This window comes from Gordionus sp. m RMFG-2023, chromosome 2 (assembly GCF_954871325.1).
Source record: "Gordionus sp. m RMFG-2023 chromosome 2, tfGorSpeb1-WG-v2, whole genome shotgun sequence".
Classification (NCBI taxonomy): Eukaryota; Metazoa; Nematomorpha; class Gordioida; order Chordodea; family Parachordodidae; genus Gordionus; species Gordionus sp. m RMFG-2023.
Window position 1 is genome coordinate 1538732 of NC_088776.1, and position 24425 is coordinate 1563156.

The 24425-nt window shown below is 26.5% G+C and overlaps 2 protein-coding genes across 3 annotated transcripts; both read left to right on the top strand.

Moving 5' to 3' along the window:
- The first annotated feature begins 1031 nt into the window (after positions 1–1031).
- LOC135923405 (uncharacterized) lies at positions 1032–14458 on the top strand. Its single transcript, XM_065458127.1, has 13 exons — positions 1032–1172; positions 1215–1370; positions 1416–1512; positions 1557–1690; positions 1927–1992; positions 2149–2290; positions 2440–2600; positions 10316–10471; positions 10592–10725; positions 11043–11104; positions 11424–11483; positions 13471–13929; positions 14308–14458. Exons 1-13 carry the CDS (start codon positions 1098–1100, stop codon positions 14316–14318), a joined length of 1713 nt encoding a protein of 570 aa, XP_065314199.1. The 5' UTR covers positions 1032–1097; the 3' UTR covers positions 14319–14458.
- Positions 14459–18066: 3608 nt separating this feature from the next.
- Positions 18067–24199, top strand: LOC135923406 (uncharacterized). Of its 2 annotated transcripts, none has more exons than XM_065458128.1 (13): positions 18067–18205; positions 18248–18403; positions 18452–18548; positions 18595–18728; positions 18782–18847; positions 18970–19111; positions 19430–19590; positions 20656–20811; positions 21141–21274; positions 21514–21575; positions 22541–22600; positions 23401–23814; positions 23978–24199. In XM_065458128.1, exons 1-13 carry the CDS (start codon positions 18137–18139, stop codon positions 23995–23997), a joined length of 1671 nt encoding a protein of 556 aa, XP_065314200.1. In that variant the 5' UTR covers positions 18067–18136; the 3' UTR covers positions 23998–24199. The 2 variants fall into 2 exon arrangements, with proteins under 2 accessions (XP_065314200.1, XP_065314201.1); XM_065458129.1 differs by having other exon boundaries at positions 18083–18205; positions 18281–18403.
- Positions 24200–24425: the final 226 nt, after the last annotated feature.

Sequence of the window (24425 nt, forward strand, 5' to 3'; positions counted from 1 at the left end):
TTTTGGTTTTTGGCAGCCTTTTAAGGACTTTATTGATGGGTATTTTTTTTATATAACCAGATTAATGGCATAAAAGATAGAGAAGTACACCAATTTTATTTTGATTATTTTAATTTATATTATATTATCAACTAAAATAAAAAATTTTATTTCTCTAATTTCAAATTTTTTTTATAGATAATAAAAAATAAAATAATGGTAAATAATGAAAACTATATTGATTGTGGAGGAAAATGCAATAACAATCGACAGTTTTGAAGGAAATTATATTAAAAAAATTTAGCATTATTTTAGCCACTTCAAGGGAGCGGAATATTTATATATTGAAACCTAACTAATAAAATAAAAACAACCAGCAAAAATTGTGACAAATGACTCTATTTTTAATAAATTTTGAGAAAATCATGCAAATATATTGTATAACTTAACGTTTAAAAAATAATCAAAACTAAAAATGTAATTCTTCTGTCAATAATATGAAAATTATGAGTTGCATACTGGATGTGAATTTTAAATGATAAATGATTTTCGTATATGATATTTCAAATAAAAAAATTAAATGCTTCCTTAATAGAACTCCACAATTTTTCACAAGATATTTATTTATATTATAAATAAATAATTTATTAATATTTACATTTTTAAAAATAATTTTATATCAAATTTTTGATCAAAAATAGTGCCCCCCCCCCAAGAAAATATTCAACAAATATACCAGAGAGCCTTATAAATTTTATGTTTAAAGTAAAAACTTTAAAAAGGCTAAATATCCTTCAATAACAAATGTATTAAGATGAACATTCAAGGCAATTTGAAAATATGATGAACCCAGGAACTTGTTATAACAAATCTGATATTAGTTGATATTAATATTGGGAAAAAAATAAAAAAAAATATATTATAAGAAATTTGAGAGAAAAAATATTTAAATAAAATATTATATTATTTAAATTGCGATAATATTTCTTTAAAGATCAAATTCAATAAGTCAATAAAATAATTTTTAATTTTAATATATAATTCATTTTTTGAAAAATTATGTTTTAAAATTATCTCAATCGATAGCAAGACGCCATTTCTAATATAATTATTTGAAAATGAATTTTTATAATCAAGTACCTCAAAATTTTGGCAACAGCAATGGAAATAGTGGTGGTCAATCATACAATTATGTAAATATTTGTTTTTTTATAATATGTATATATTACATACAGAATTATCAATCAACTAATTTTGGGCCATCAAAGGGTAATACGCCAAATAGATATCAACCTTACAAAAAAGTTGAAAACAGACCTAGTAATTATAACCAAGGTCCGGCACAACATAATTATTATGTTCCTTCACCAATTACTGAAAATAGAATGGAGGTACAAATATTCTATAATTAATTTTTTTTATCCCTATATATATAGCAAGAAATACAGGCATTTTATCAGTCTAAAGAAATATTTATGAGTGGCGAAGATATTCCAAAGCCTATATTATCATTTCAAGAAGCACCATTTCCATGTATTTATTTAAAATTTGTAATAATATATATATCCTTATCCCAGTGCCAATTATGCAAACTCTGAGAGAGCAGAACTGGGAAATGCCAACACCTATTCAGATGGTATCCTGGCCCCTAGGATTATCAGGAAGAGATATGGTAGGAATAGCTCAAACTGGTTCTGGAAAAACACTTGGAGTATAATTTAATTTTATACATAAATTATATTGTCAACAAATTCTAATTATCAAAAGTTGAAATTTCAGGACACACAATTTTTCAAATTATTCCTGAAGATTTCTACATATATTTTATTGCTTTTATATATAAAATGGATGCATCCACATTTATCTACAAATGCAAAATTTATCTCCCCTAGACTATAAATTTTTTAATTTGAATCTTATATACTTATAAAATAAAAAATTATCTAGTTTATCATACCAGCTTTGGTTCACATTAGCAAACAACCACAGCTTAACCGCAATGATGGACCTATTGTAAGAAATTAAAAATCTATATAATTTTTAGTATTAAAATATTATTATAACTTAAAAAATATTTCATTAAATCTCAACTATTTTTAAAAAAGCTAACACCAAATTATATATAATTTTTATACTATTTTTTATCTTTAAAAAAATTATTTCTTGCAGTGTTTAATACTTTGTCCAACACGGGAATTAGCTGTTCAAGTTAAGAATGTTGCAGATGAATATGGAACACCTTTCAAAATAAGAAATGCCTGCATATATGGAGGAGCTCCTAAACATATGCAACAAAGAGAACTAGAGAAAAGTTAACATAATTTTATTTATATGACTGCCACCCTGTTTAAATTTAAATTATAATAATTGACCCCAATCTGGACTATGAGAAATGAGGCTGAAGTTGTGAATAACAAATTTTAAATGTTAAATATGAATTTAAAAAATAAATATTAATAGGTCCTCACATAATAATAGCCTGCCCTGGTCGTCTCATGGATTTCATGGAAAACAACAAGACAAATTTAAAACGTTGTAGCTACTTGGTTCTCGATGAAGCGGATAGAATGTTGGATATGGGTTTTGAACCACCCATCAGAAAGATTATCAAATCCATTAGTGTACGATTTTTAAAATATATATTTTTCTTGATGACTAAAATCGCGGCCCCTATCAAGGAGGTATAATTTAAACTATATTAATATAGAATCGTATTTAGCTTCATAAGATGAGTTAGAAAATGTTTTTTTTTAATTTAAAAAAAATGGTAATATTGGGGAATGACTAAAATACGCGTCCCCAGTCAAAACGACTTATTTTTATTATTATTAATAGGAAATTTTATTAAGCTTTATAAGATGAGTTAGAAAATGTTTTTTTTAATTTAAAAAAAATACGGTAACTATATAAAATTTATAAAAATTTATTTTAAAAAAAAATAAACTACGCATCTCTGGTCAAAATACAGTTTTTTTTTAAAAATAAAAGCAGATTCACATTTAACTCATTAAAAGAATACAGAATATGTAAATATTATATTTTAAAGTATTTTATAACTTAGTGATTTTTTTCAAAAAACACTTTTTTTTTCAAAACACTACGCGTCCCCAGTCAAAAAACCGTTTTTTTTTTAAAAAATCAAAACAGATTCATATTTAGAACATTAAAAGAATACAGAATATGTAAATATTATATATTAAAGTATTTAATAACTTAGTGATTTTTTCAAAAAACACTTTTTTCAAAAACACTACGCAGTCCCCGGTCAAAAAACCTTTTTTTAAAAAAAAGCAGATTCATGTTTAGCTTTTCAAGGAGATTCAGAAAATGGTATTAACTACGCGTCCCTACACGTAGTTAATAAAATACATTTGTAAATATTGTATTTAAAAATATTTTATAACTTAGTGGGCTTTTTGAAAAATAACTTTTTTTTTCTTCATTTTTTGACTAAAATACGCCTCCCTACGCGTCCCTCAGTCACAATACATTTTTTAAAAATAAAAGCAGATTCATATTTAGCTCATTAAAATAATTCAGAATATGTAAATATTATATATTAAAGTATTTTATAACTTAGTGATTTTTTGAAAAACACTTTTTTTCAAAAACAGTATGCGTCCCCGGTCAAAAAACCGTTTTTTTTAAAAAATCAAAACAGATATTTAGCTCATTAAAAGAATACAGAATATGTAAATATTATATATTAAAGTATTTTATAACTTAGTGATTTTTTGAAAAAACAATTTTTTTTTTCAAAAACATTACGCGTCCCCGGTCAAAAAACCGTTTTTTTTAAAAAATCAAAACAGATTCATATTTAGCTCATTAAAAGAATACAGAATATGTAAATATTATATATTATAACTTAGTAATTTTTTGAAAAAACATTTTTTTTTTTCAAAAACATTACGCGTCCCCGGTCAAAAAACCGTTTTTTTAAAAAATCAAAACAGATTCATATTTAGCTCATTAAAAGAATACAGAATATGTAAATATTATATATTAAAGTATTTTATAACTTAGTAATTTTTTGAAAAACATTTTTTTTTTCAAAAACACTACGCGTCCCCGGTCAAAAAACCGTTTTTTTAAAAAATCAAAACAGATTCATATTTAGCTCATTAAAAGAATACAGAATATATAAATATTATATTTTGAAGTATTTTATAACTAAGTGATTTTTTGAAAAAACACTTTTTTTTCAAAAACACTACGCGTCCCCGGTCAAAAAACCGTTTTTTTAAAAATAAAAGCAGATTCATGTTTAGCTTTTCAAGTAGATTCAGAAAATGGTATTAATAAAAAAAATTTAAAAAAAAATTATTTTGGCTAAACTACGCGTCCCCGATCGAAAATACAGTTTTTTAAAAAAAATAAAAGTAGATTCATATTAGGCTCATTAAAAGTATTCAGAATATGTAAATATTGTATTTAAAAATATTTTATAACTTAGTGGGCTTTTGAAAAATAACTTTTTTTTTCAAAAACAGTACGCGTCCCCGGTCAAAAAACCGGTTTTTTAAAAAATCAAAACAGATTCATATTTAGCTCATTAAAAGAATACAGAATATGTAAATATTATATATTAAAGTATTTTATAACTTAGTGATTTTTTGAAAAAAACACTTTTTTTTTCAAAAACAGTACGCGTCCCCGGTCAAAAAACCGTTTTTTTTAAAAAATTAAAACAGATTCATATTTAGCTCATTAAAAGAATACAGAATATGTAAATATTATATATTAAAGTATTTTATAACTTAGTGATTTTTTGAAAAACATTTTTTTTTTCAAAAAACACGACGCGTCCCCGGTCAAAAAACCGTTTTTTTAAAAAATCAAAACAGATTCATATTTAGCTCATTAAAAGAATACAGAATATGTAAATATTATATTTTAAAGTATTTTATAACTAAGTAATTTTTTGAAAAAACACTTTTTTTTTCAAACACTATGCGTCCCCGGTCAAAAAACCGTTTTTTTTAAAAATAAAAGCAGATTCATGTTTAGCTTTTCAAGTAGATTCAGAAAATGGTATTAATAAAAAATCTAAAAAAAATTATTTTGACTATACTACGCGTCCTCGGTCAAAATACAGTTTTTTAAAAAAAAACAAAAGCAGATTCATATTAGGCTCATTAAAAGTATTCAGAATATGTAAATATTGTATTTAAAAATATTTTATAACTTAGTGGGTTTTGAAAAATAACTTTTTTTCTTTTTTTTAACTAAACTACGGCCCTGGTCAAAATACAGTTTTTTTAAAAATAAAAACAGATTCATATTAAGCTCATTAAAAGTATTCAGAATATGTAAATATTGTATTTCAAAATATTTTATAACTTATGAAATTTTGAAAAAACACTTTTTTGGAAACACTACGCATCCCAGGTCAAAATACAGTTTTTTTTAAAAAATAAAAGCAGATTCATGTTAAGCTTTTCAAGGAGATTCAGAAAATGGTATTAATATAAATAATTTTGAAAAAAATTTCCCCAGCCCTACCAAAGATCATGATAATTTTGGTAGTTGAGAATTCAAATAAAATATTTAAAAAAGCCAATGTCTAGCCCATATTTAAAATTAAAAAATTTTCAAGGATATCTATTTTAAATTTTACCCAAGTTGATTTCTATCACAAATGTAAATTATGATATTTCTAATACCCTTTACATTGCAACATTTTTACCTCTTTTTCTCCTAAATATTAATATTTTTATGAAATATATTAATAAAGCATATTTAGTATCGTATACACCTAACTAATTAGTAATTACCCATCAACCCCGTCATTCTGATTAAATTAAATTTATTTTATAAAAATTTTTTTAAATATATATATACAAATATATCAAAATATAATATTGAAGGGGGGGGCTCAATGGTTAGAACGTTTGCCTTCCGAACGATAAGTTGCGAGTTCGAATCCAGTGTTGCCATAAAAAATTAAAAAATATTTTTTTTAACATTAGCGAGATAATAATAGCTCTCGATTTATTTAACATTAAGATGATGGGAAAGTTGATAGAAAAAAAAATTTTAACATTAGGAGATAGGAAAGTGAAATTAACGTTAAGAAGATAGGTAAGTTGATAGAAAAAAAATTAATATTTACCAAGATACGAAAACGTTCATTTCTTGATTACTGCTATTATATATATAGATATATATATAGATAGATAGATATATATCATATTAAATCAATGTGTAAAAAGCTAAAAAATCAAACAAAGTTGAGTGTTCAAAATCAGATTCCATCAAAAGATTAATATACATTTAACATTGATGAATTAGAAAATATTATAATTATAATTTATTTTTCATTTATGTTAGTAATAAGTTTTTTAAAATAACTTTCTAATCTTACATTAATAGTTAAAATTTATTTAAAAATTTATCATTTTATATGTTTTGTATATGGGAGACTGGGGTTAGGACCCCGGGGCTTGGCAAACCACTTAATCTCATTTCAAAATTAAATATACCAGAAGGTTAATATTTTATCCTAATATAGTTTTTATTAGTTTACATCTATAGACAAAAAATCTTTTGAAATATTAAATTATTAAAAATTTTATTTAAGAAATAAAATTTTGATGAAGTTTTCAAAAGATTTTTACATGATAGAATTTTAATTTTTATTATAATATATAATCACTTATATGTAAATTAAATTTTATAGCTAATTTTAAACACTCTTCTATAATTTGGAAAAGTTTAATGTGTATTTATTATATCTAGATATTATTTCAATCTTAATTTGTCAATTTAGAGCTAGCGGCGCTTGCTAAACCATACAAGTCAATTAAAGCAGTTAATAATGAAAAAAATTTCAAAATCTTGTAAAGGCAATTCATGTCTGTTTTATAATTGGTATTTTGGATTTATGCTATCATAATCTCTCCTTAAGATCTTTATTTTTTATGTCCAAAATGTTTATTAAATTAACCAAAATTAAGTTTCAATTTTTATATATAATTAGCCTCAATTTATAAGTATACAATACAACAAAATTATTCTATTTGTATCATTATTAATAAATAAAAATACATTTCAATTTATTATGGCCTTAAAAAACCAATGGTTTAGGAAGCCCCTTGAAGTGGTTTGCCTCACCCCGCTATTGGGGATTGTTAGACATAATTTTGACTTTTACAAAAAATAAAATTTAAAAAAATAAATATATTCTTAAATTTTTTTATAAGGCCCCTTTATAAAGTATTGTTTTCGGTATCTAATCATATTTTATTTTTTATATTATGTAAAAAAAACCAGAAACTATAGCCAATTTTTTAAAAATAGGTTAGACAAACCGCAGTCTTTCCTACTATCTTCACCAAATTTATAAAACAAATAATTTTATTAATCAGATAAATATACCATTTATTATTTCAAGAAATATACAATTTATTAAATATAATAAGGTTACTAAAACATATTTTTTAATAAAATACCATTTATATTACATATTATTATATACAATCGTAATAGGTAAAAAAAATGTAAATATTCGTTTGTTGTAAAATAATGTGGGTGTTTCAATCCTGGTAGTCTTTATAGAATGTTGTTTCCGACTTATCATCGATTTAGTTTTCCAATTTCAATCATTGACCAAACTATAATATGATGTTGTTTTCATCTTCGATATCTATTTATAGTTTATATAATAATACAATATATTTATTTTTATATGCCTTTTTACCTTCAATAATTATAGTCTAAAATTTCAAATTATAGGACTTTAATTGGTAATATTTAAACTTAAAAATAACTATTTATATTGTTATTACAAAATAATAATTGGATGCATTGTTCTAACTGTACAAACTTTCTCTAATATTAGGTAAACAATATTACATTATTTATACTATATTAATATCATAATCTACTTTTAGGTCTTAGTTTAAAAAAATACCAAGACCATGAAATATAACCAAAATATAATATATTAAAAAATTTACATTAATTTAAAAAAAAAAAATTAAAGAAAAAAATATATTTGTCATAATCTACTTTAAGGTCTTAGTTTAAAAAATACCAAGACCATGGATATATAACAGGTTTAAAATTTTAAACCTGAAATATAACCAAAATATAATATATTAAAAAATTTACATTAATTTAAAACAAAAAATTTAAAGAAAAAAATATATTTATCATAATCTACTTTTAGGTCTTAGTTTAAAAAAATACCAAGATCATGGATATATAACAGGTTTAAAATTTTAAACCTGTTATATAATCAAAATATAATATATTAAAAAATTTACATTAATTTAAAAAAAATAAATTAAAGAAAAAAATATATTTATCATAATCTACTTTTAGGTCTTAGTTTAAAAAAATACCAAGACCATGGTATATAACAGGTTTAAAATTTTAAACCTGAAATATAACTAAATATATTAAAAAATTTACATTAATTTAAAAAAAAAATTAAAGAAAAAATTAGTCTACTCTAACATCGCATCTTCATCATTATGCTCATTAGATATGACAGTTAAATTATTAACCTGTGACGCCTAGTCAACCTGTTGACTTGGCATAGGGGATATTGCCGATAGGGGATTCGGTACGTCTGGAATGGTCTCAGATCGGGAGGGAGGCAGAACTTGCGGCATGACGTTTGTCTCCACAACATCACGATAGCTTCGGCGCACTGGGGGTTCTGGACAGAACCTTACGATATAATTGATGGCTCAGTGGAGTCAGACAACTGGCTGGAGGATGCCAGGCTTAAAGCATCAAGGTTATATGGGCAGATGCTCAATATAGCTAGACCTATTACCAGATCTACCCGAGACAGACAGTCTCGTAGGTCCCGAAGCCCAAGACGAAACTATGGTTCCTTCTCCAGAGGCTCCAGAGAACCCCCGATCTGTTACAGATGTGGGGGAGACCATATCGTAAGGTTCTGTCCAGAACGCCCAGTGCGCCGAAGCTATCGTGATGTTGTGGAGACAAACGTCATGCCGCAAGTTCTGCCTCCCTCCCGATCTGAGACCATTCCAGACGTACCGAATCCCCTATTGGCAATATCCCCGATGCCAAGTCAACAGGTTGACTTGGCGTCACAGGTTAATAATTTAACTGTCATATCTAATGAGCATAATGATGAAGATGCGATGTTAGAGTAGACTAATTTTTTTCTTTAATTTTTTTTTAAAATTAATGTAAATTTTTTAATATATTATATTTTGGTTATATTTTTACATATTCTGTATTCTTTTAATGAGCTAAATATGAATCTGTTTTGATTTTTTTAAAAAACTGTATTTTGACCGGGGACGTGTAGGGACGCGTAGTTTATTTTTTAAAAAAATAAATTTTTATAAATTTTATTTAGTTACCGTATTTTTTTTTAATTAAAAAAAAACATTTTCTAACTCATATTATAAATCTTAATAAGATTTCCTATTAATAATAATAAAAATAAGTCGTTTTGACCGGGGACGCGTAGTTTTCGGGGACGCGTATTTTAGTCATTCCCTATTAGGGAATGTGAAATTAAATTATTTTTTAAAAATGACTAAACTATGCATCCCTGGTGAATGTGCATTATTTTTTAAAAAATGAAAACATAATCATATTAAGCTCATAAAATTAGTTATGAAATTTTTATATTAAGTTTGTTACACTTTTTTTTCAATTTTTTTGACTAAACTATGCACCCCTTTCCCTATGCAACCTCAGTAAATATACATTTAAGAAAAAATGAATACAGAATAATGTTTATTTTTTGGTAAATGTACTCTATTTTTAGTATAGCTTATCAATGGTATTTAGTCATTGAAATTCATTTTTTTCTAATCATGCTTTAAATAGATCCAAGTCCTCATTATTCATGTTATAAGTTTTTTCAAAAGGGGATCACATGTAAAATATTAACAATTTTTTTCCAATTTTATCAAAGAAAATTTATTAAAAAATTTTCAGAATACTAAAATTAATAGACCTCCTTATTTAATAACTTTAAACCTGGTTTGTCAATCCTATAGTTTTAGTTCGAATCCACAAACTACTGTTTTTTATTCTCAATACAATTTTCTGGTTCCACATAAGGGTGGTTATATACGATAGCTTGATGAGAGCGTGTGATCCCACTAACAAAATAAATTTTATAAAATGGAAGAACTCATCTTATGAAGCTAAATACCATTCTATATCATTATAATTTAAATTAAGATTCTTTCATAGGGGGCTCGTAAAATGTATGTTGCAGTGACTATAACTTTTTCATGTTTTAATGTTGAATTTATAACTGCCAGCCTTTTATATGGTTAGGCCTATGTGATTCAGCAAATTACAATATTTTATTTTATATAATATATATTAGACTCCTAACAGACAAACTCTTATGTTCAGTGCCACCTGGCCCAAGGAGGTTCATTCTTTGGCAAACGATTTTTTACAGAATTACGTTCAAATAAATATTGGGTCCATGGAAATTTCGGCTAATAAGAATATTGTCCAGAAATTCATCATTTGTCAAGTTTTAATACTCATTTTTGAATTACATAATTTTTTTTCATTATAACTAATTTATTAAATTACATAAACTAACTGTCTTGCGAGTTCTTAATTTAAACAGGACATATTTGATGTTCTTTAGGACCACGAGAAAGACAAGAAACTGAGCGAGATACTGGGATCCGTGATTGCAGATGGCCAAGAACACAAAATGCTTATTTTTGTCGAAACTAAGGTCTCTTGTGATACCATGAATAGATCTGCCCAAAAAATGGGGCAAGTATTTTACATTTTATTTTAAGATTGGGTTTTAAAATACTTTATATAATAAGCATTGGAATATATCGGATCTGCAATATACTGATTTTTAGCCAGGTGAAGATGGTTAAAAAATATTTTTTAATAATGGGCAAACATATTAGAATCTGGGAAAAAATAAATGGGAACAAACACCACGTTAACCATTGTATTCTAAATAGATTTATTTATCACCATCTTTATTATTGAGTTCCCTATTGGTCAGATGTCAAAATTAAAAAAATGTGAAATTATTATTATAAATGGCAATCCTATTTTTTTATAATTCATGATAGCTGGCCGTCGGATTGTATTCATGGGGACAAGGTTCAAAGTGAACGAGAGAGAACATTGAGAAGTAAAATCGATATATATTTTTCCCGTTATATTATAATTTAAAAATCACCTAAAGGAGTTTGTTGTTCAGTTTCCTGAAAATTAAACAATTTTTTTTGTCTATTGTTAATTTTCCAGTTTTTAAGGACTTGAAAATATTCATTTTCTCTAACTATCATATTTTTATATTAATCAAAACATCCCAAGAAATTGGAATACTTTACTAGAACCCAGAGAATTAATGTTCCATTTCCTTGATTCTCAAAAATATTATTTTTTGGGGGGATTCAGATGATCACTGCTATTATATTTAATAATTTTTATTATTCAATTGTTTATAGATTTTAGAGACGGGAAATGTCCAATCCTTATTGCCACAGATGTCGCTGCCAGGGGTCTAGGTTTGAATTCTTATTTAAAATTATAATCCTAAATCATTTAAGCATAACATAGTTGTTGTATCAGGGTTCAGGATTGAAGTGCGTTATCTGACATTTTTTTTTGAAAAATTGAGCTAACATTCATTTTCGAACTATTAAAAATATTGATTTCCTTTTTTTTAGTTTCCCATCCTTCTAGGGTCTTTAAATGAAGAGTACTTATACATATTTACGAATTATGCTATTTATGCCAATCATTCTAATTCAGATAATTACCCGTGATTTGCACACATTTTTTTATGCACCTGACTTGTATTGACTGTTTTATTTGATCCCTGCTCAAACAAAATTATTTTTAATAGTAGATAAATGTTGTACTTATTTGAGAGCACAAATATAGTGTCTTCTTGGTAAACCTCTAGACTTTAGAAGGGAAAAATGATACAAAAAAGATTAGTTTTGCACATATGATTTTTCTTAAAGAGTTGCAGATAGCCTACTTCAATCCTATCCACGATACAAGTGCATTACTTTAATTGTCAATTTATATTATTACATTTTATATTTTTATTACATCTCTCTTTTTTTATATTTTTTTACAGGGGGGTTTATTTTATACAGTCGTACGCCTAGTCTCTTATCCTTCTAACTCTTGTTAATACTAATGAAATGAATGAACGTAAGAAGTTCATTTTTCAACACACAATACAACGCAAAATTTTCGCAAAAATAGCTAATATGTGTATTCCTTTTATCGGTACCCATTTTTCGATATTTTGTCTTATAACCCGTGATACTGGCAAAGGAGATGATGGACGGGACATAGCTTATGGTACATTATGGATTCCATGTAAGTGAAAAGGAGAGAATGATAATCTATGGTACCGCACAATACACATATTATCAATTGTTTCCATTTTTTGCGTTATTTGTGTACGTTTTATATCTACTTAACAGATGAGCTAAGCTTTTAAAAGCCGATTTTTAAGCATATTTTATTAAATAGAAGGTTTTCCATTGTTTAATGTAATTAATACGAGTTACTTTTTTTTCCAATAGAAATATTTAAGTATGCCTTTTATCTTGGTGACGGCTGTTTCAAAATTACCCTTTATTGGACTTTACATATATTAATAATATTTGGAATTTATCGATTTAGCCTTAAAACACTTTGCATTTTAATGATTATCTAAAATTTTTGTAATTTTAATCATTGACTTTGAAATAATTGAATAAATCTTACCATAATTTAGACTTTGATTTAAACTTTAGAATTTTATCAAGGCTGTATCCTAATTGGAGTATTCTAGCACAATAATTATCAAAATTACCCATTTTCCAAGAGCTACATCCAGTGTATATTGATATAAATTTTATAGTGATGAGCATTGCAAAACGATACCACTTTTTTGAGTCCGATTCGTCATTTAAATTAATATTAGCAATTACTGATCCGATATCAGATATGATTTTGTATTCTGTAAACATACTACCATTACATAAGTCATTTAAATATGTTATAGTGATTCAATTTATATTCTTGAATCAAGTATATAAAATATTTTTTAATAACACTTATTTATATTATAGCATTAATCTATTTACATGTATTTGAATTAATAATTAAAATATATTTAGATTTTATTTATATAATGGTTTTTTAAAATTTTTCATATAACATCATTTTTTATAATATACAATTTTTAAAAATATTAGGATAACTGATAAGTAAAATATCATACATTGTAATGCTCTGTGCTCGATAAAAATATTTATAAGTAATGCCACGTGAAATAATTTAGCTCGTAAAACAAGCACCAATTACTCGTAAATTTATATTACATACCCTCAGCTATAACGCTTGGAAATGGGCCATTTTGATGCTATCACCGAACGATAATGCTAGAATGCTCCAGGCAGGCCTCAATCTAACTTATTCAACAAGCAACCCACATTTAGTTTATTGATGCAATTATTTGGTGCCAAGTTATATAATACGTTTTAACAGATGTAGATGATGTCGAGTACATAATAAATTACGACTTTCCACATACCATGGAAGATTATGTTCACCGCATAGGTAGAACTGGTCGCCAAGACAAATCTGGTATAGCTTACACCCTCTTTACGCCTAAAAGTGGACGTTTTTTGGCACAGATCAAAAAGATTATTACACAGTCTGGGCAGACTGTTCCCCCCTCTCTCGAGTCTTTACCGCCGGACTTTTATTCCAACTCTGGTGGGCGTAGCCTTGGAGGTGGTGGCGGATACAGAGGAGGACGAGGCAGTGGAGGAGGTGGTGGCGGAGGATTTAGAGGAGGGCGAGGCAGTGGCGGAGGGGGATATGGTGGTGGACGAGGCGGTGGCGGAGGTGGTGGAGGATATAGAGGAGGGCGTGGTGGCGGAGGTGGAGGAAGAGGCGGTGGTGGCGGCGGCGGAAGAGGTGGTGGTAGCGGATATTATAATAGTGAGTCTCATTCTTTTTTTTGTCGTAAAATAATTTATAATTTGGCAAAAGCTCGAGTTCAATAATTTACTACGCCTTTTTGGTACAGTAACATTTTTTACATAAAATCCTTCATTGCTAAACAAATATTACTTAAAATTTTTTCTTCAAGAGGCTTAAAGTAATATATGTTTAAATAAATAAATATTTTTAATAACAGCAATGTTCACAATTCAAAGTTAAATGTGCAAAATCGTTATCGTTTGATATTCATATTTTTTTATGTTTTAAAATTTAATGTTGAAATGAGGTGGCAAGGGAGATTTATCAAATACCAATTAAGATTAAATTTTCTCACTATTTGGTTTATTATATTCATATTATTTATCTTATTTACAGGAGGTTCATAAAGATTTACAGTGCGTGCTTAAGAAAAATATGAAATTTTATTATAAAAGAAATCATGAAATTATATATCAATTATTATTAATATTTTTATAGTTAACAGTATTATGTAAAATATATTTTGTATGTTGTATTTTTAAATATACTATTATATATATTTATCAAGTGAATAAATAGCAAATAAAATATTTTAGATATGTTCATAATATTGGCTCTTATTCTTGAATTAGTTCAATATTATGTTAATTTAGCCTTTTTTTTCATAGATTTTCAATTATAATATTTTTTTGTTAGATTTTGGATTTAATATATCTTTACAATTAATATAATGTTTGTTGCAATAAATTACAGGTTGAAAGGATTTATATAAATTAAAATAAATACACATTTCCTATTAATCTAAGACTTTTTTAAAAGCTACAACAAAAATTATTTTTAAAAATCTTTATTTTTATTAATAAAATGGGATTGAAAAATATTTACTATCTATATCGACCTACAGGAGTATCATATTTACCAAGTCCAGATTTAAAAAAAAATTTAAAGCTCTTATTCGCCTTTTATATTTTCAGGCCTAGCTTAGCCAGGATTTTTTAAAATATGATACATTTATTATCTAATTTTTTTTAGCTAATAATACTGTTTACAATATACGGCCTGCTCTGTGTATTTAAAAATTTTTTTAGGGCATATTCTGCCCCTGTATATTTAAAAAAAATTGAAATATTGTTTGGCTTGTGTGCCGGGCTTAGGACCATATTTGATCATATTATAAAATAAATAGCAAACAAAATACATAACATTTCTTCCCTCTTAAGTTTTTTTAAAATTGAGGCCATAGCTACCTGACCTAGATATGAAAAAATTTTCCCACTTTTAGCTGACTAGGGTAAAGAAAATTTGATATTGATTTAAAATTTCTTTTTTTACATAGGGAAAGTGAGATAAGCTAAATAAAAAGCAGTAAGTTATAATTTCTATTAAATAAACCCATAATATAAAATAATGTGTTTGGTGTAATTTCTTAACATAAAGCAATAATTTTGTTATTCATTTATCAAAGACCTTCAGAGGTATCATTTACCCGTCCCTAATAGTTAGCTATTTAAAATATTTTGCCCGGGTAATTAAATAAATTTTTTTTTTAACTCCTATTAAAAAAATTATAATACTGCCCAGCCCGAGTACCTTGGCTGGGCTTGCTCTTCTAGACTATACTGAATTTAAATTGAAAGATAAGCTTAAACTTTCTATTGTTAAAAATTTCATACAATTTTTACACAAAAATTAAAAAAATAATATATTTAAATGTAAATATTAGGCGAACGTAGAATGTATTCACATTTAAGATCTGCAAAATCAAGTCTAAAGCCTATTCAAATTTAAATATAATATTCTATTTTATAAAATAAATTTATGATATTTTAAAATTATAAAATTAGGGGCAATAGTTTTTATTTGTAGAATATTATTTTTAATTTCAAAAATATAATAAATTTTTATATATTTAAATTAGGAACATGTTGGCAATAAAATAATTTTTATTTTAGGTTCTCTTATAATTAAAAAAAATTATCTGCCAGGGTTAGACAAATTTTAAATAAAAATTAGGGTTGGGTTTGAATAATTTAGGCTGGATTCAGATTACTAATTCACGTGAGGGTAAATTTGAACAAAGCTAGATTTTATTATGTTAATAACAATGAATTGCCTCTCCTGTGTAACCTTTCTTAAAATGAAATGCCATTCATATTTTGTCTAAATATTTTTCCATGTCAGACTTTAGTGCATGCATTTTAATGAATGAGGCCACGTTTAAACTTGTATTTATGTCTTTGACGGAACCAAATATAAATTCTTTTTTTAAAAAATTAAATAAAGACAATTTTTTTTATTTATTTTACTATTCTGCGGCTATATATGAGATATAATTATTTGTCTTGTTATATAATCAAATATACAATTATATAAAACGAACATGTTATTATTGTACTTAAATAAATATCTTTAATTGTTGTCTAACACGATCCTTAAAATCTTTACAAATAATATTACAGACGTGCCATTTATAATGATATCATTGGTATTTATATAAAATTTACTCTAGGCTACAAATTTTCAATTTGCTTTAATAAAATATTCTAAAGTTTAAATAATATAAAAAATGTGCTGATGCTTAATGTAAATCGATTATGTTGGGAAGAAATCAAGCTATATTTAATCTATTATACAATTAAAAACATTTTATCAAAAAATTTAATGAGTGATTAATTCCTAAAAAAATTTCCAAGGTAAGAACGAATAAAGAATTATTATTTATGCTAAGTATATCCTTATCATATTCTCCCCTAGGAGAATATGGATATAGTCGAATACCTCGGCCTTTATGGATCTGGTATTCCTAAAACTTTTCAAATCAAATTAAAACAGAATAAATCGACGAGAAAACAATAATAATATCAAAACATTAATAATATGTAGTATTTATACAAATAAGTAATAGGGATGATTCGTTCTGATAAGTTTGCTATTGTGCCTAAATTCCTTGTCAGCGGAATTGATACTGATGTTATCCCAATTGTAAGTAGTTGTTGAAACTTTACTTGGGGCCTCGGTCATAGTTGTAGGGATTGTTAGACCGGATATTAGCGATGGTGTAGGGCTTGATTGAAGGTCCTTAATTTATGGAATTGTCTCTTGGCCAAAGATGTTTTATTTTAAATACAAGAGCTACCATTATCTTCTAATTTTTTTAAAAATTAATTTACCGTCGAGGAAAATTTATTTGTGGTTTTCATATACACAATATATTTTCTTTTGATAGAACTATCCAGCAAAGAGATACATAGAATAATTTTATTAATTCAGGTTCATAGAGCATAAATGATTTTATTATAATATCTTATAGATATTTTAATAATTTACTTATTGTTGGTTATAAATTCAAACTAAATTAAGGATATTTCTTATTGCCTGAAATTTATTAACGATTGAATATTGAAAACAATTTAGGTATTAGAAAAGGTAGCAGATCCAGAACGTCGTATATGAAAGAATTCTATAAAAAATGGATAGTTTAAGTTTATATAACAGATAAATCAATGATATTGTTTTTCCAGATTGGTACAATAAAAACATTAATTGATTTCGAATTTCTTGATGTTGGTAATAAAATTAAACATTTAGAAAGTTTCCCAAGAAATTTATCGGACAATTTAAATTGAAATATTTTTTTTGAATTAATTTAAGATAGTGATTCGGGATTTTAAATTTAATAAAAATGTAATCTAAATTATGTTATAATATTCGAAAAATCGAAATGGGAGCAAGAGAATGGGATAAATAAAACTCATATTAAAATTACATAATATTTCCAATATTGATGAAGATTTCCATCATAATGCTAAAAAGACCTAAAATAGGAAATGTTCCAATAGTTTATTTTGATACATATAAATAAAATATAATATAAGTGATAATGTTGTGAAATAAAATTAATATAATATATTTATTTGGATTATACAACGATATTTTAATAAAAGAAAGTAATAGATTATATGATAATATAGGGTAGTAATATCTAGAAAAGATAGAAAAAGTATATCGGTTACGGATTCCTTTGAAAGGTATTTTATGTTAAAATATTATAACATATACATCTTATTTATAAATGATCCATAATTTTTTATACAAATAAATTTAGTCAATAATTCGAATTAATTTTTAATTTTAATTTTATTTATATTTAATGAAAAAAGTATTCAATATATGTACATCGAATTCTAATTCCGCATACCATTACTGACAAAATTGCTGGAAAAAAATGAATTTTTATAACCAACCACCTCAACAAAATTATGGAAATAGCAATGGCGGACAATCATACAATTATGTATATATTTGTTATTTTATAATATGTATATATTACCTACAGAATTTTCAATCAACAAATTTTGGACCTTCAAAGGGTAATACACCAAATCGATATCAACCTTACAAGAAAGTTGAAAACAAACCTAGTCAATATAACCAAGGTCCAGCTCTACATAATTATTATACTCCTTCACCTATCACTCAAAATAGAATGGAGGTTTAAATATTAAATAATAATTTTTTTTTTAAAAATATTTTTATATAGCAAGAAATACAGGCATTTTATCAGTCTAAAGAAATATTTATGACTGGTGAAGATATTCCAAGACCTATATTATCATTCCAAGAAGCACCACTTCCAAGTATTAATATTGAAAGTGTAATCCTATATATATACCTTTATCATAGTGCCAATTTTACAAACTTTGAGAGAACAAAATTGGGAAACGCCAACTCCTATTCAGACAGTATCTTGGCCTCTAGGGTTATCAGGGAGAGATATGGTAGCCATTGCTCAAACTGGTTCTGGAAAAACTCTTGGAGTAATTAAATCTATTTTTTTAAAAATTCTATATATTAATTAAATATTATATAGTTTATCATACCAGCTTTGATTCACATTAGTAAACAACCACCACTTAATCGCAATGATGGACCTATTGTAAAAAATTAATATATTTATAATAGTGAAAAATTTATTGCTTTTTAATATTTAATTTAATCTAAAATATAAAATTATTGTATTTTTCATCTATCTAATGTAAATTTAATTAATTTTGGTAGTGTTTAATACTTTGCCCAACACGGGAATTAGCTGTTCAAGTCAAAAATGTTGCCGATGAATTTGGAACACCCTTCAAAATAAGGAATGCTTGCATTTATGGTGGAGCACCTAAACACATGCAACAAAGAGAATTAGAAAAAAGTTAACATACTTTTTATATGATTTTATGATGAGTCTTATCTCAATTCCAATTTAAAGTCATGAAAATTTATGATTCATCTAAAAAGGTAATAAGTTGTCTTGTATAAAGTTGTAACATTTATACCCTATCTAGATCCTTTATTCCCAGTGTAATTTTATCTTGTTACCCCACCCCAAACTTCTGCCTATAAATTGTTTGAAATTTTAAAAGTTTTGAATTTTTTGATTTAGGACATGACCTAAAAAAAACTAGCAATGCATTTTTAAAACTAAGACAATATTTTTTTTAATTGTTATAATCAAAAACTATGCCAACAGGTCCCCACATAATAATAGCCTGCCCTGGACGGCTCATGGATTTCATGGAAAACAACAAAACAAATCTTAGGCGTTGTACCTTCTTAGTTCTCGATGAAGCAGATAGAATGTTGGACATGGGCTTTGAACCACCCATCAGAAAGATTATCAAAATGATATCTGTAAGACTTTACAAATATATATGTGTATATGTTCAAATAATTTATTTACAGCATTAAAAGATAGATATAATTTCTTTTTTTTCTACTAAAGTGAATGTATGGTAAAACAATTCAGTTTTAAAACTTTTTCAAAATTTTCTTGAAATATTTAAAAGGCATATATTTTGCTTCTATAAATTTACAAAACAGATATTTTTAAAAATGTAATAAAAAATATTTTTTAAAACTAATATTATAATTATTTCTTTATGTCATGTAACTTATCTTATTCGTATTTTGTAATGATATTCAATTTATTCTCTATCATTTGTGGAATGGATTATTAAGTTTTTTTAGTCTTTATATATATATTAGTTATCTGCATTGGGCCTAATTTTCAAGCCTGATATGACTATAAATTTTTTTAAAAAAATTTACTGGCCGGTTTGAATTTATTTAAATAGAAATTAATTTTTATAATTACTCAAATTAAGAGGTATATGTTATATGGTGTTTTAGTTTCAATAAATAAATTCAAATATTTTTATAAAAAATTCAATATAAAATTGAGAAATTTAGATATATTTAAAAAAAATTCCAAGGTCCGATTTTTAAAAAATATTAGGCACGGCCTGGCCAGAACCTGATTATTTTAAATAGAATTAGGCCCGAGCCTGGCCCAAAACTAGTTTAGGTCAGGTACAGGCCAGGCCTAACTTTGCAGATTTCTAATATATATATATAAATTATTTGAATACAACTTATTCTTATTTCTGTTGTTTAAATATTTAACCAATTTTTTTGTGGTAATTAACAATATGTATTATTAATTTAATTTTATCAATTTTTAAATTAAAATTAACCAATTTGTTTTTAGAATGGAGATGAAACTAAACCATTTTAAAATTTTAATCTGAAAACTTGAATAGATTGAACCATTGTGTTAATTGGTTCAACATTTTATCAGGAGAATATATTTACCAAATTATTTTTTTTAATCAACCATTCTAAGCCAGCCATTCAATGGGTCTGCTGCATCCTTATTTTTTAACAAAAGTTAATACTTTTTATAATACATTTATTTAGACTCCCAATAGACAAACTCTTATGTTCAGTGCCACCTGGCCCAAGGAAATTCATTCTCTTGCAAATGATTTTTTACAAAATTACGTTCAAATCAATATCGGTTCCATGGAAATTTCTGCCAATAAAAATATTACTCAGAAATTTATCATTTGTCAGGTTTAATATTTTGACTATTTTTTAAGGCATTGAATTATTCAAAACGAACAGTGCCCTTATCACAACAAATTTAATTTTGGTTATTTGCTAAATGAGCAATTTTATTTCATATTTATCAACTTATAAATAAATCTATTGAATATGCAGCTCATAAATATTTGCAGTTGATCTAACCATCATATCGATATTTTATATTATAAAAATTTCAACTTAAATAGTTTTGCTGGATGCAAAAAGCTAGTTCATCTGAATTATCCAGAAAATATTAGCATAATTGTTATATTCAGAATTTATGTATAAAAAAATTGCTATAAATTTGTATTATTTAGGACCACGAGAAAGACAAAAAACTGAGTGAGATATTAGGATCTGTGATATCAGATGGCCAAGAACATAAAATGCTTATTTTCGTTGAGACTAAGCGCTCTTGCGACACCATGAATAAATCTGCCCAAAAAATGGGGTAAATAAATATATTTATTCAAGATAGGTTTATTAATGATTAAATTAGAAAATTTTGCCCAAAAAGTTATTTTTTTTATCGCGTTTTATCACTTTACTCATTATAGACTACTACCTTTTTATTTATGGTCCATTTTGAATAGTTAAATTTACCAGCATTTATTGATATTTGCTCTACTAGCTAGATTAATAAGTGATATGATAATTGCATATTTTATTTTGCGTATTAATTTATTGTAGATGGCCTTCGGATTGTATCCACGGTGACAAGGTTCAAAGCGAACGAGAGAGAACATTGAGAAGTAATCATTATACTTTATGACTATAATATATAAACTGGGACCCAAAGATAAGACACTTTTCATATGTTTTATTTTAGTTACTAAGTCAAAGAATTTTGTTCCCTATATGCTAGTTTGTAAAGTGGCTCGATTTGAGCAAGTTTTTGAAAACCGTTAACGTTAACTCGATATTTTATCCAGATAAATATTCCCACTAAGCCTGAAGATTTTGCTCTAGAAGGCACTATTTTTTAAATATCTAATAGAGAAATTTTGAGGCTTTCTGTCATAAATTTTGAGTTAGCCGTTTTTAAAAATTGGCACAAATCAAGCCATTTAATCACATTACTATGTTCCATTTCCTTTAAAGTTAAATATTTATGTCATTTTTTTAAGACTCCACAATTATTTTAAGATAAATCTTAAAAAAGCTGAGAAGGCCTAATTAGATTAGAACCCGAATAATTTTGTATTATTTAAAGAAAATTTCTTCATATTTCTTCATAATATATTTAATCTTCAGAGCGTTCCCTGTTAAGTACAAACCAAATAGTATTAATTAAAATGTTAACCTGAAGTTCAAAAAAAAATACCAGGACTAACTGGCCTAGAGGTCTGCTGGCGGAATTTTAGCCAAAATGCCTGCCCACCTGCTAATTCGCTCTTACCCTGCCCAAAATAGAGTTATTTTAGAAATACCACTCCTGCTCAAAGTATGAGCGTGTTTGGGTGGACTGGTTAAACCTCCCCTCTATTGCACACCTCTAGTCTACCCTATTAATTTTTTTTATAAAAATATTTCCTAACCCGTTTTAATATTGGACTGGCCGAGATTTGCTAACTCTAGTCTGAATGCAGTCCAATAAAATATTTAATTTATCAAATTTAACAACCTGCATGATTAAAATTTTGTGGGTCATACCTAGCTCAGCACTGCTTTTAGTATAAATTTATTTTTAATGATTTTTTTACTCAATTGTTTATAGATTTTAGAGACGGGAAATGTCCGATTCTTATCGCCACAGATGTTGCTGCCAGGGGTCTAGGTTTGAATTCTCATAATTATAATCGAAAATAATTTAAGCATAAAATGTAGACATTATTTGAGTATATTATTTTAAGTGTCAATCAATTATATTATATATTTTTTAATATATCTTTTTTTATATTTTTACAGGGGTTTTTATTTTATTCAGTCGTACGCCTTATGTCTCTTATCTCTTGTTAAAACACATGAATGTATGAACGTAAGAAGTTCATTTTTCAACACAATACAACGCAAAAATGTTCGCAAAAATAGCTAATATGTGTATTCTTTTCTTGGTACCCATTTTGTCTTTATACCCACCCAGTGACACCTGACGGAGAAGATGATTGGACGAACCATGGTTACAATGTGGATTCCATTTAAAGGGAAAAGAAACTGATCATCGATTGTACCGTACAATGCACATATTATCAATTGTTCTCATTTTTTGCGTTATTTGTGTATGTTTTATATCCTCTAAGGCATTTGAGTATATTCGCTCTTTACTTGATCATTTATTTAACCTTTTAAGTGTATTTTATTATTTAAATTTTTTAGTGTGGGCTTTATAACTTGGCGGCGGCTGTTTCAAAATTACCCTTATTGATTTTACATAAATTTATACCTAAAGATATTTAGTGGATTGACTGAAATTTATTTTTACGGAAAGCTTTATAATTTTTTTTTTCACTATTAACTTAATTTGAACTTTTAGATCTTTTTTAAACCTGTAAATATCACTCAAAACAGATTATTACTGACATACGTATCTAATTTGCACACATATACAACGATGTATTATATTATACATTTTTTCAGACGTGGATGATGTAGAGTACATAATAAACTACGATTTTCCGCACACCATGGAGGATTATGTTCACCGCATAGGCAGGACCGGTCGCCAAGACAAAACCGGTACAGCTTACACCCTCTTTACGCCTAAAAGCGCACGTTTTTTGGCTCAGATTAAGAAGATTATTACGCAGTCTGGACAAGCTGTTCCTGCCGCCCTCGAGTCTTTACCCCCCGACTTTTATTCCAATTCTGGTGGGCGTAGCCTTGGAGGTGGTGGCGGATACAGAGGAGGACGAGGCGGTGGCGGAGGTGGTGGCGGAGGATTTAGAGGAGGGCGAGGCAACGGTGGTGGTGGAGGATATGGAGGAGGGCGAGGCGGTGGTGGAGGAAGAGGCGGAGGCGGTGGGAGAGGCGGAAGCGGTGGATACTATAATAGTGAGCTTTATATTTTTTGCAATTAATTAAATATTATGAATTAGTCATATCACACACTTCAATTTTTTACAGAAGTTGAATCGAAACTTAATAAACACCATAGGAAAAATGTTAATCCATGATTTTTTTTATATTTTTATAAATCGAAATATATTTTACACAGGAAATGATTCTTGGAATTAGATGTGCCAAAGAAGGTTTTTGTTACCCGGTGTGAATATATGCGTGCCAATTTGATTTATAAATTTTATCAACATTTTTTTGGAATAAATATTATTGTGATATTAATTCATCTATTCATGCATTGTTGCAATACTCATATAATTATTCTAGTGTATTTAAAAAAATAGTAAATATATATATCTATTTTCTCTTGTTGCTTATTTATGAAAATATCATCTAGTTATTAAAGTTTGGATTTTATTGAATAAATGGTATTGCGATAAAATAAAATGAATATCTTGTTTATAAAGAGAACTTAATGACATCAATCTATCTTTTAGTTTAGCAGTAGTGATCTTTTGAAAGTTATCCTCATATCTCAGAATAAATATTTGATAATCATTATTTTGATTAATATAAAACAACACAGTTGTTAAAAGATACTTTTT

Bases quoted from the DNA above. Each gene is read 5' to 3' on its own strand.
- LOC135923405 (XM_065458127.1), top strand. From the start codon at position 1,098: ATGAATTTTTATAATCAAGTACCTCAAAATTTTGGCAACAGCAATGGA. The intron at 1,371-1,415 runs GTACAAATATTC...CTATATATATAG, and splicing joins TTACTGAAAATAGAATGGAG to CAAGAAATACAGGCATTTTA. The intron at 10,472-10,591 runs GTTTTAATACTC...GATGTTCTTTAG, and splicing joins AGAAATTCATCATTTGTCAA to GACCACGAGAAAGACAAGAA.
- LOC135923406 (XM_065458128.1), top strand. From the start codon at position 18,137: ATGAATTTTTATAACCAACCACCTCAACAAAATTATGGAAATAGCAAT. The intron at 20,812-21,140 runs GTTTAATATTTT...TGTATTATTTAG, and splicing joins AGAAATTTATCATTTGTCAG to GACCACGAGAAAGACAAAAA. The intron at 23,815-23,977 runs GTGAGCTTTATA...TATTTTACACAG, and splicing joins AAGCGGTGGATACTATAATA to GAAATGATTCTTGGAATTAG.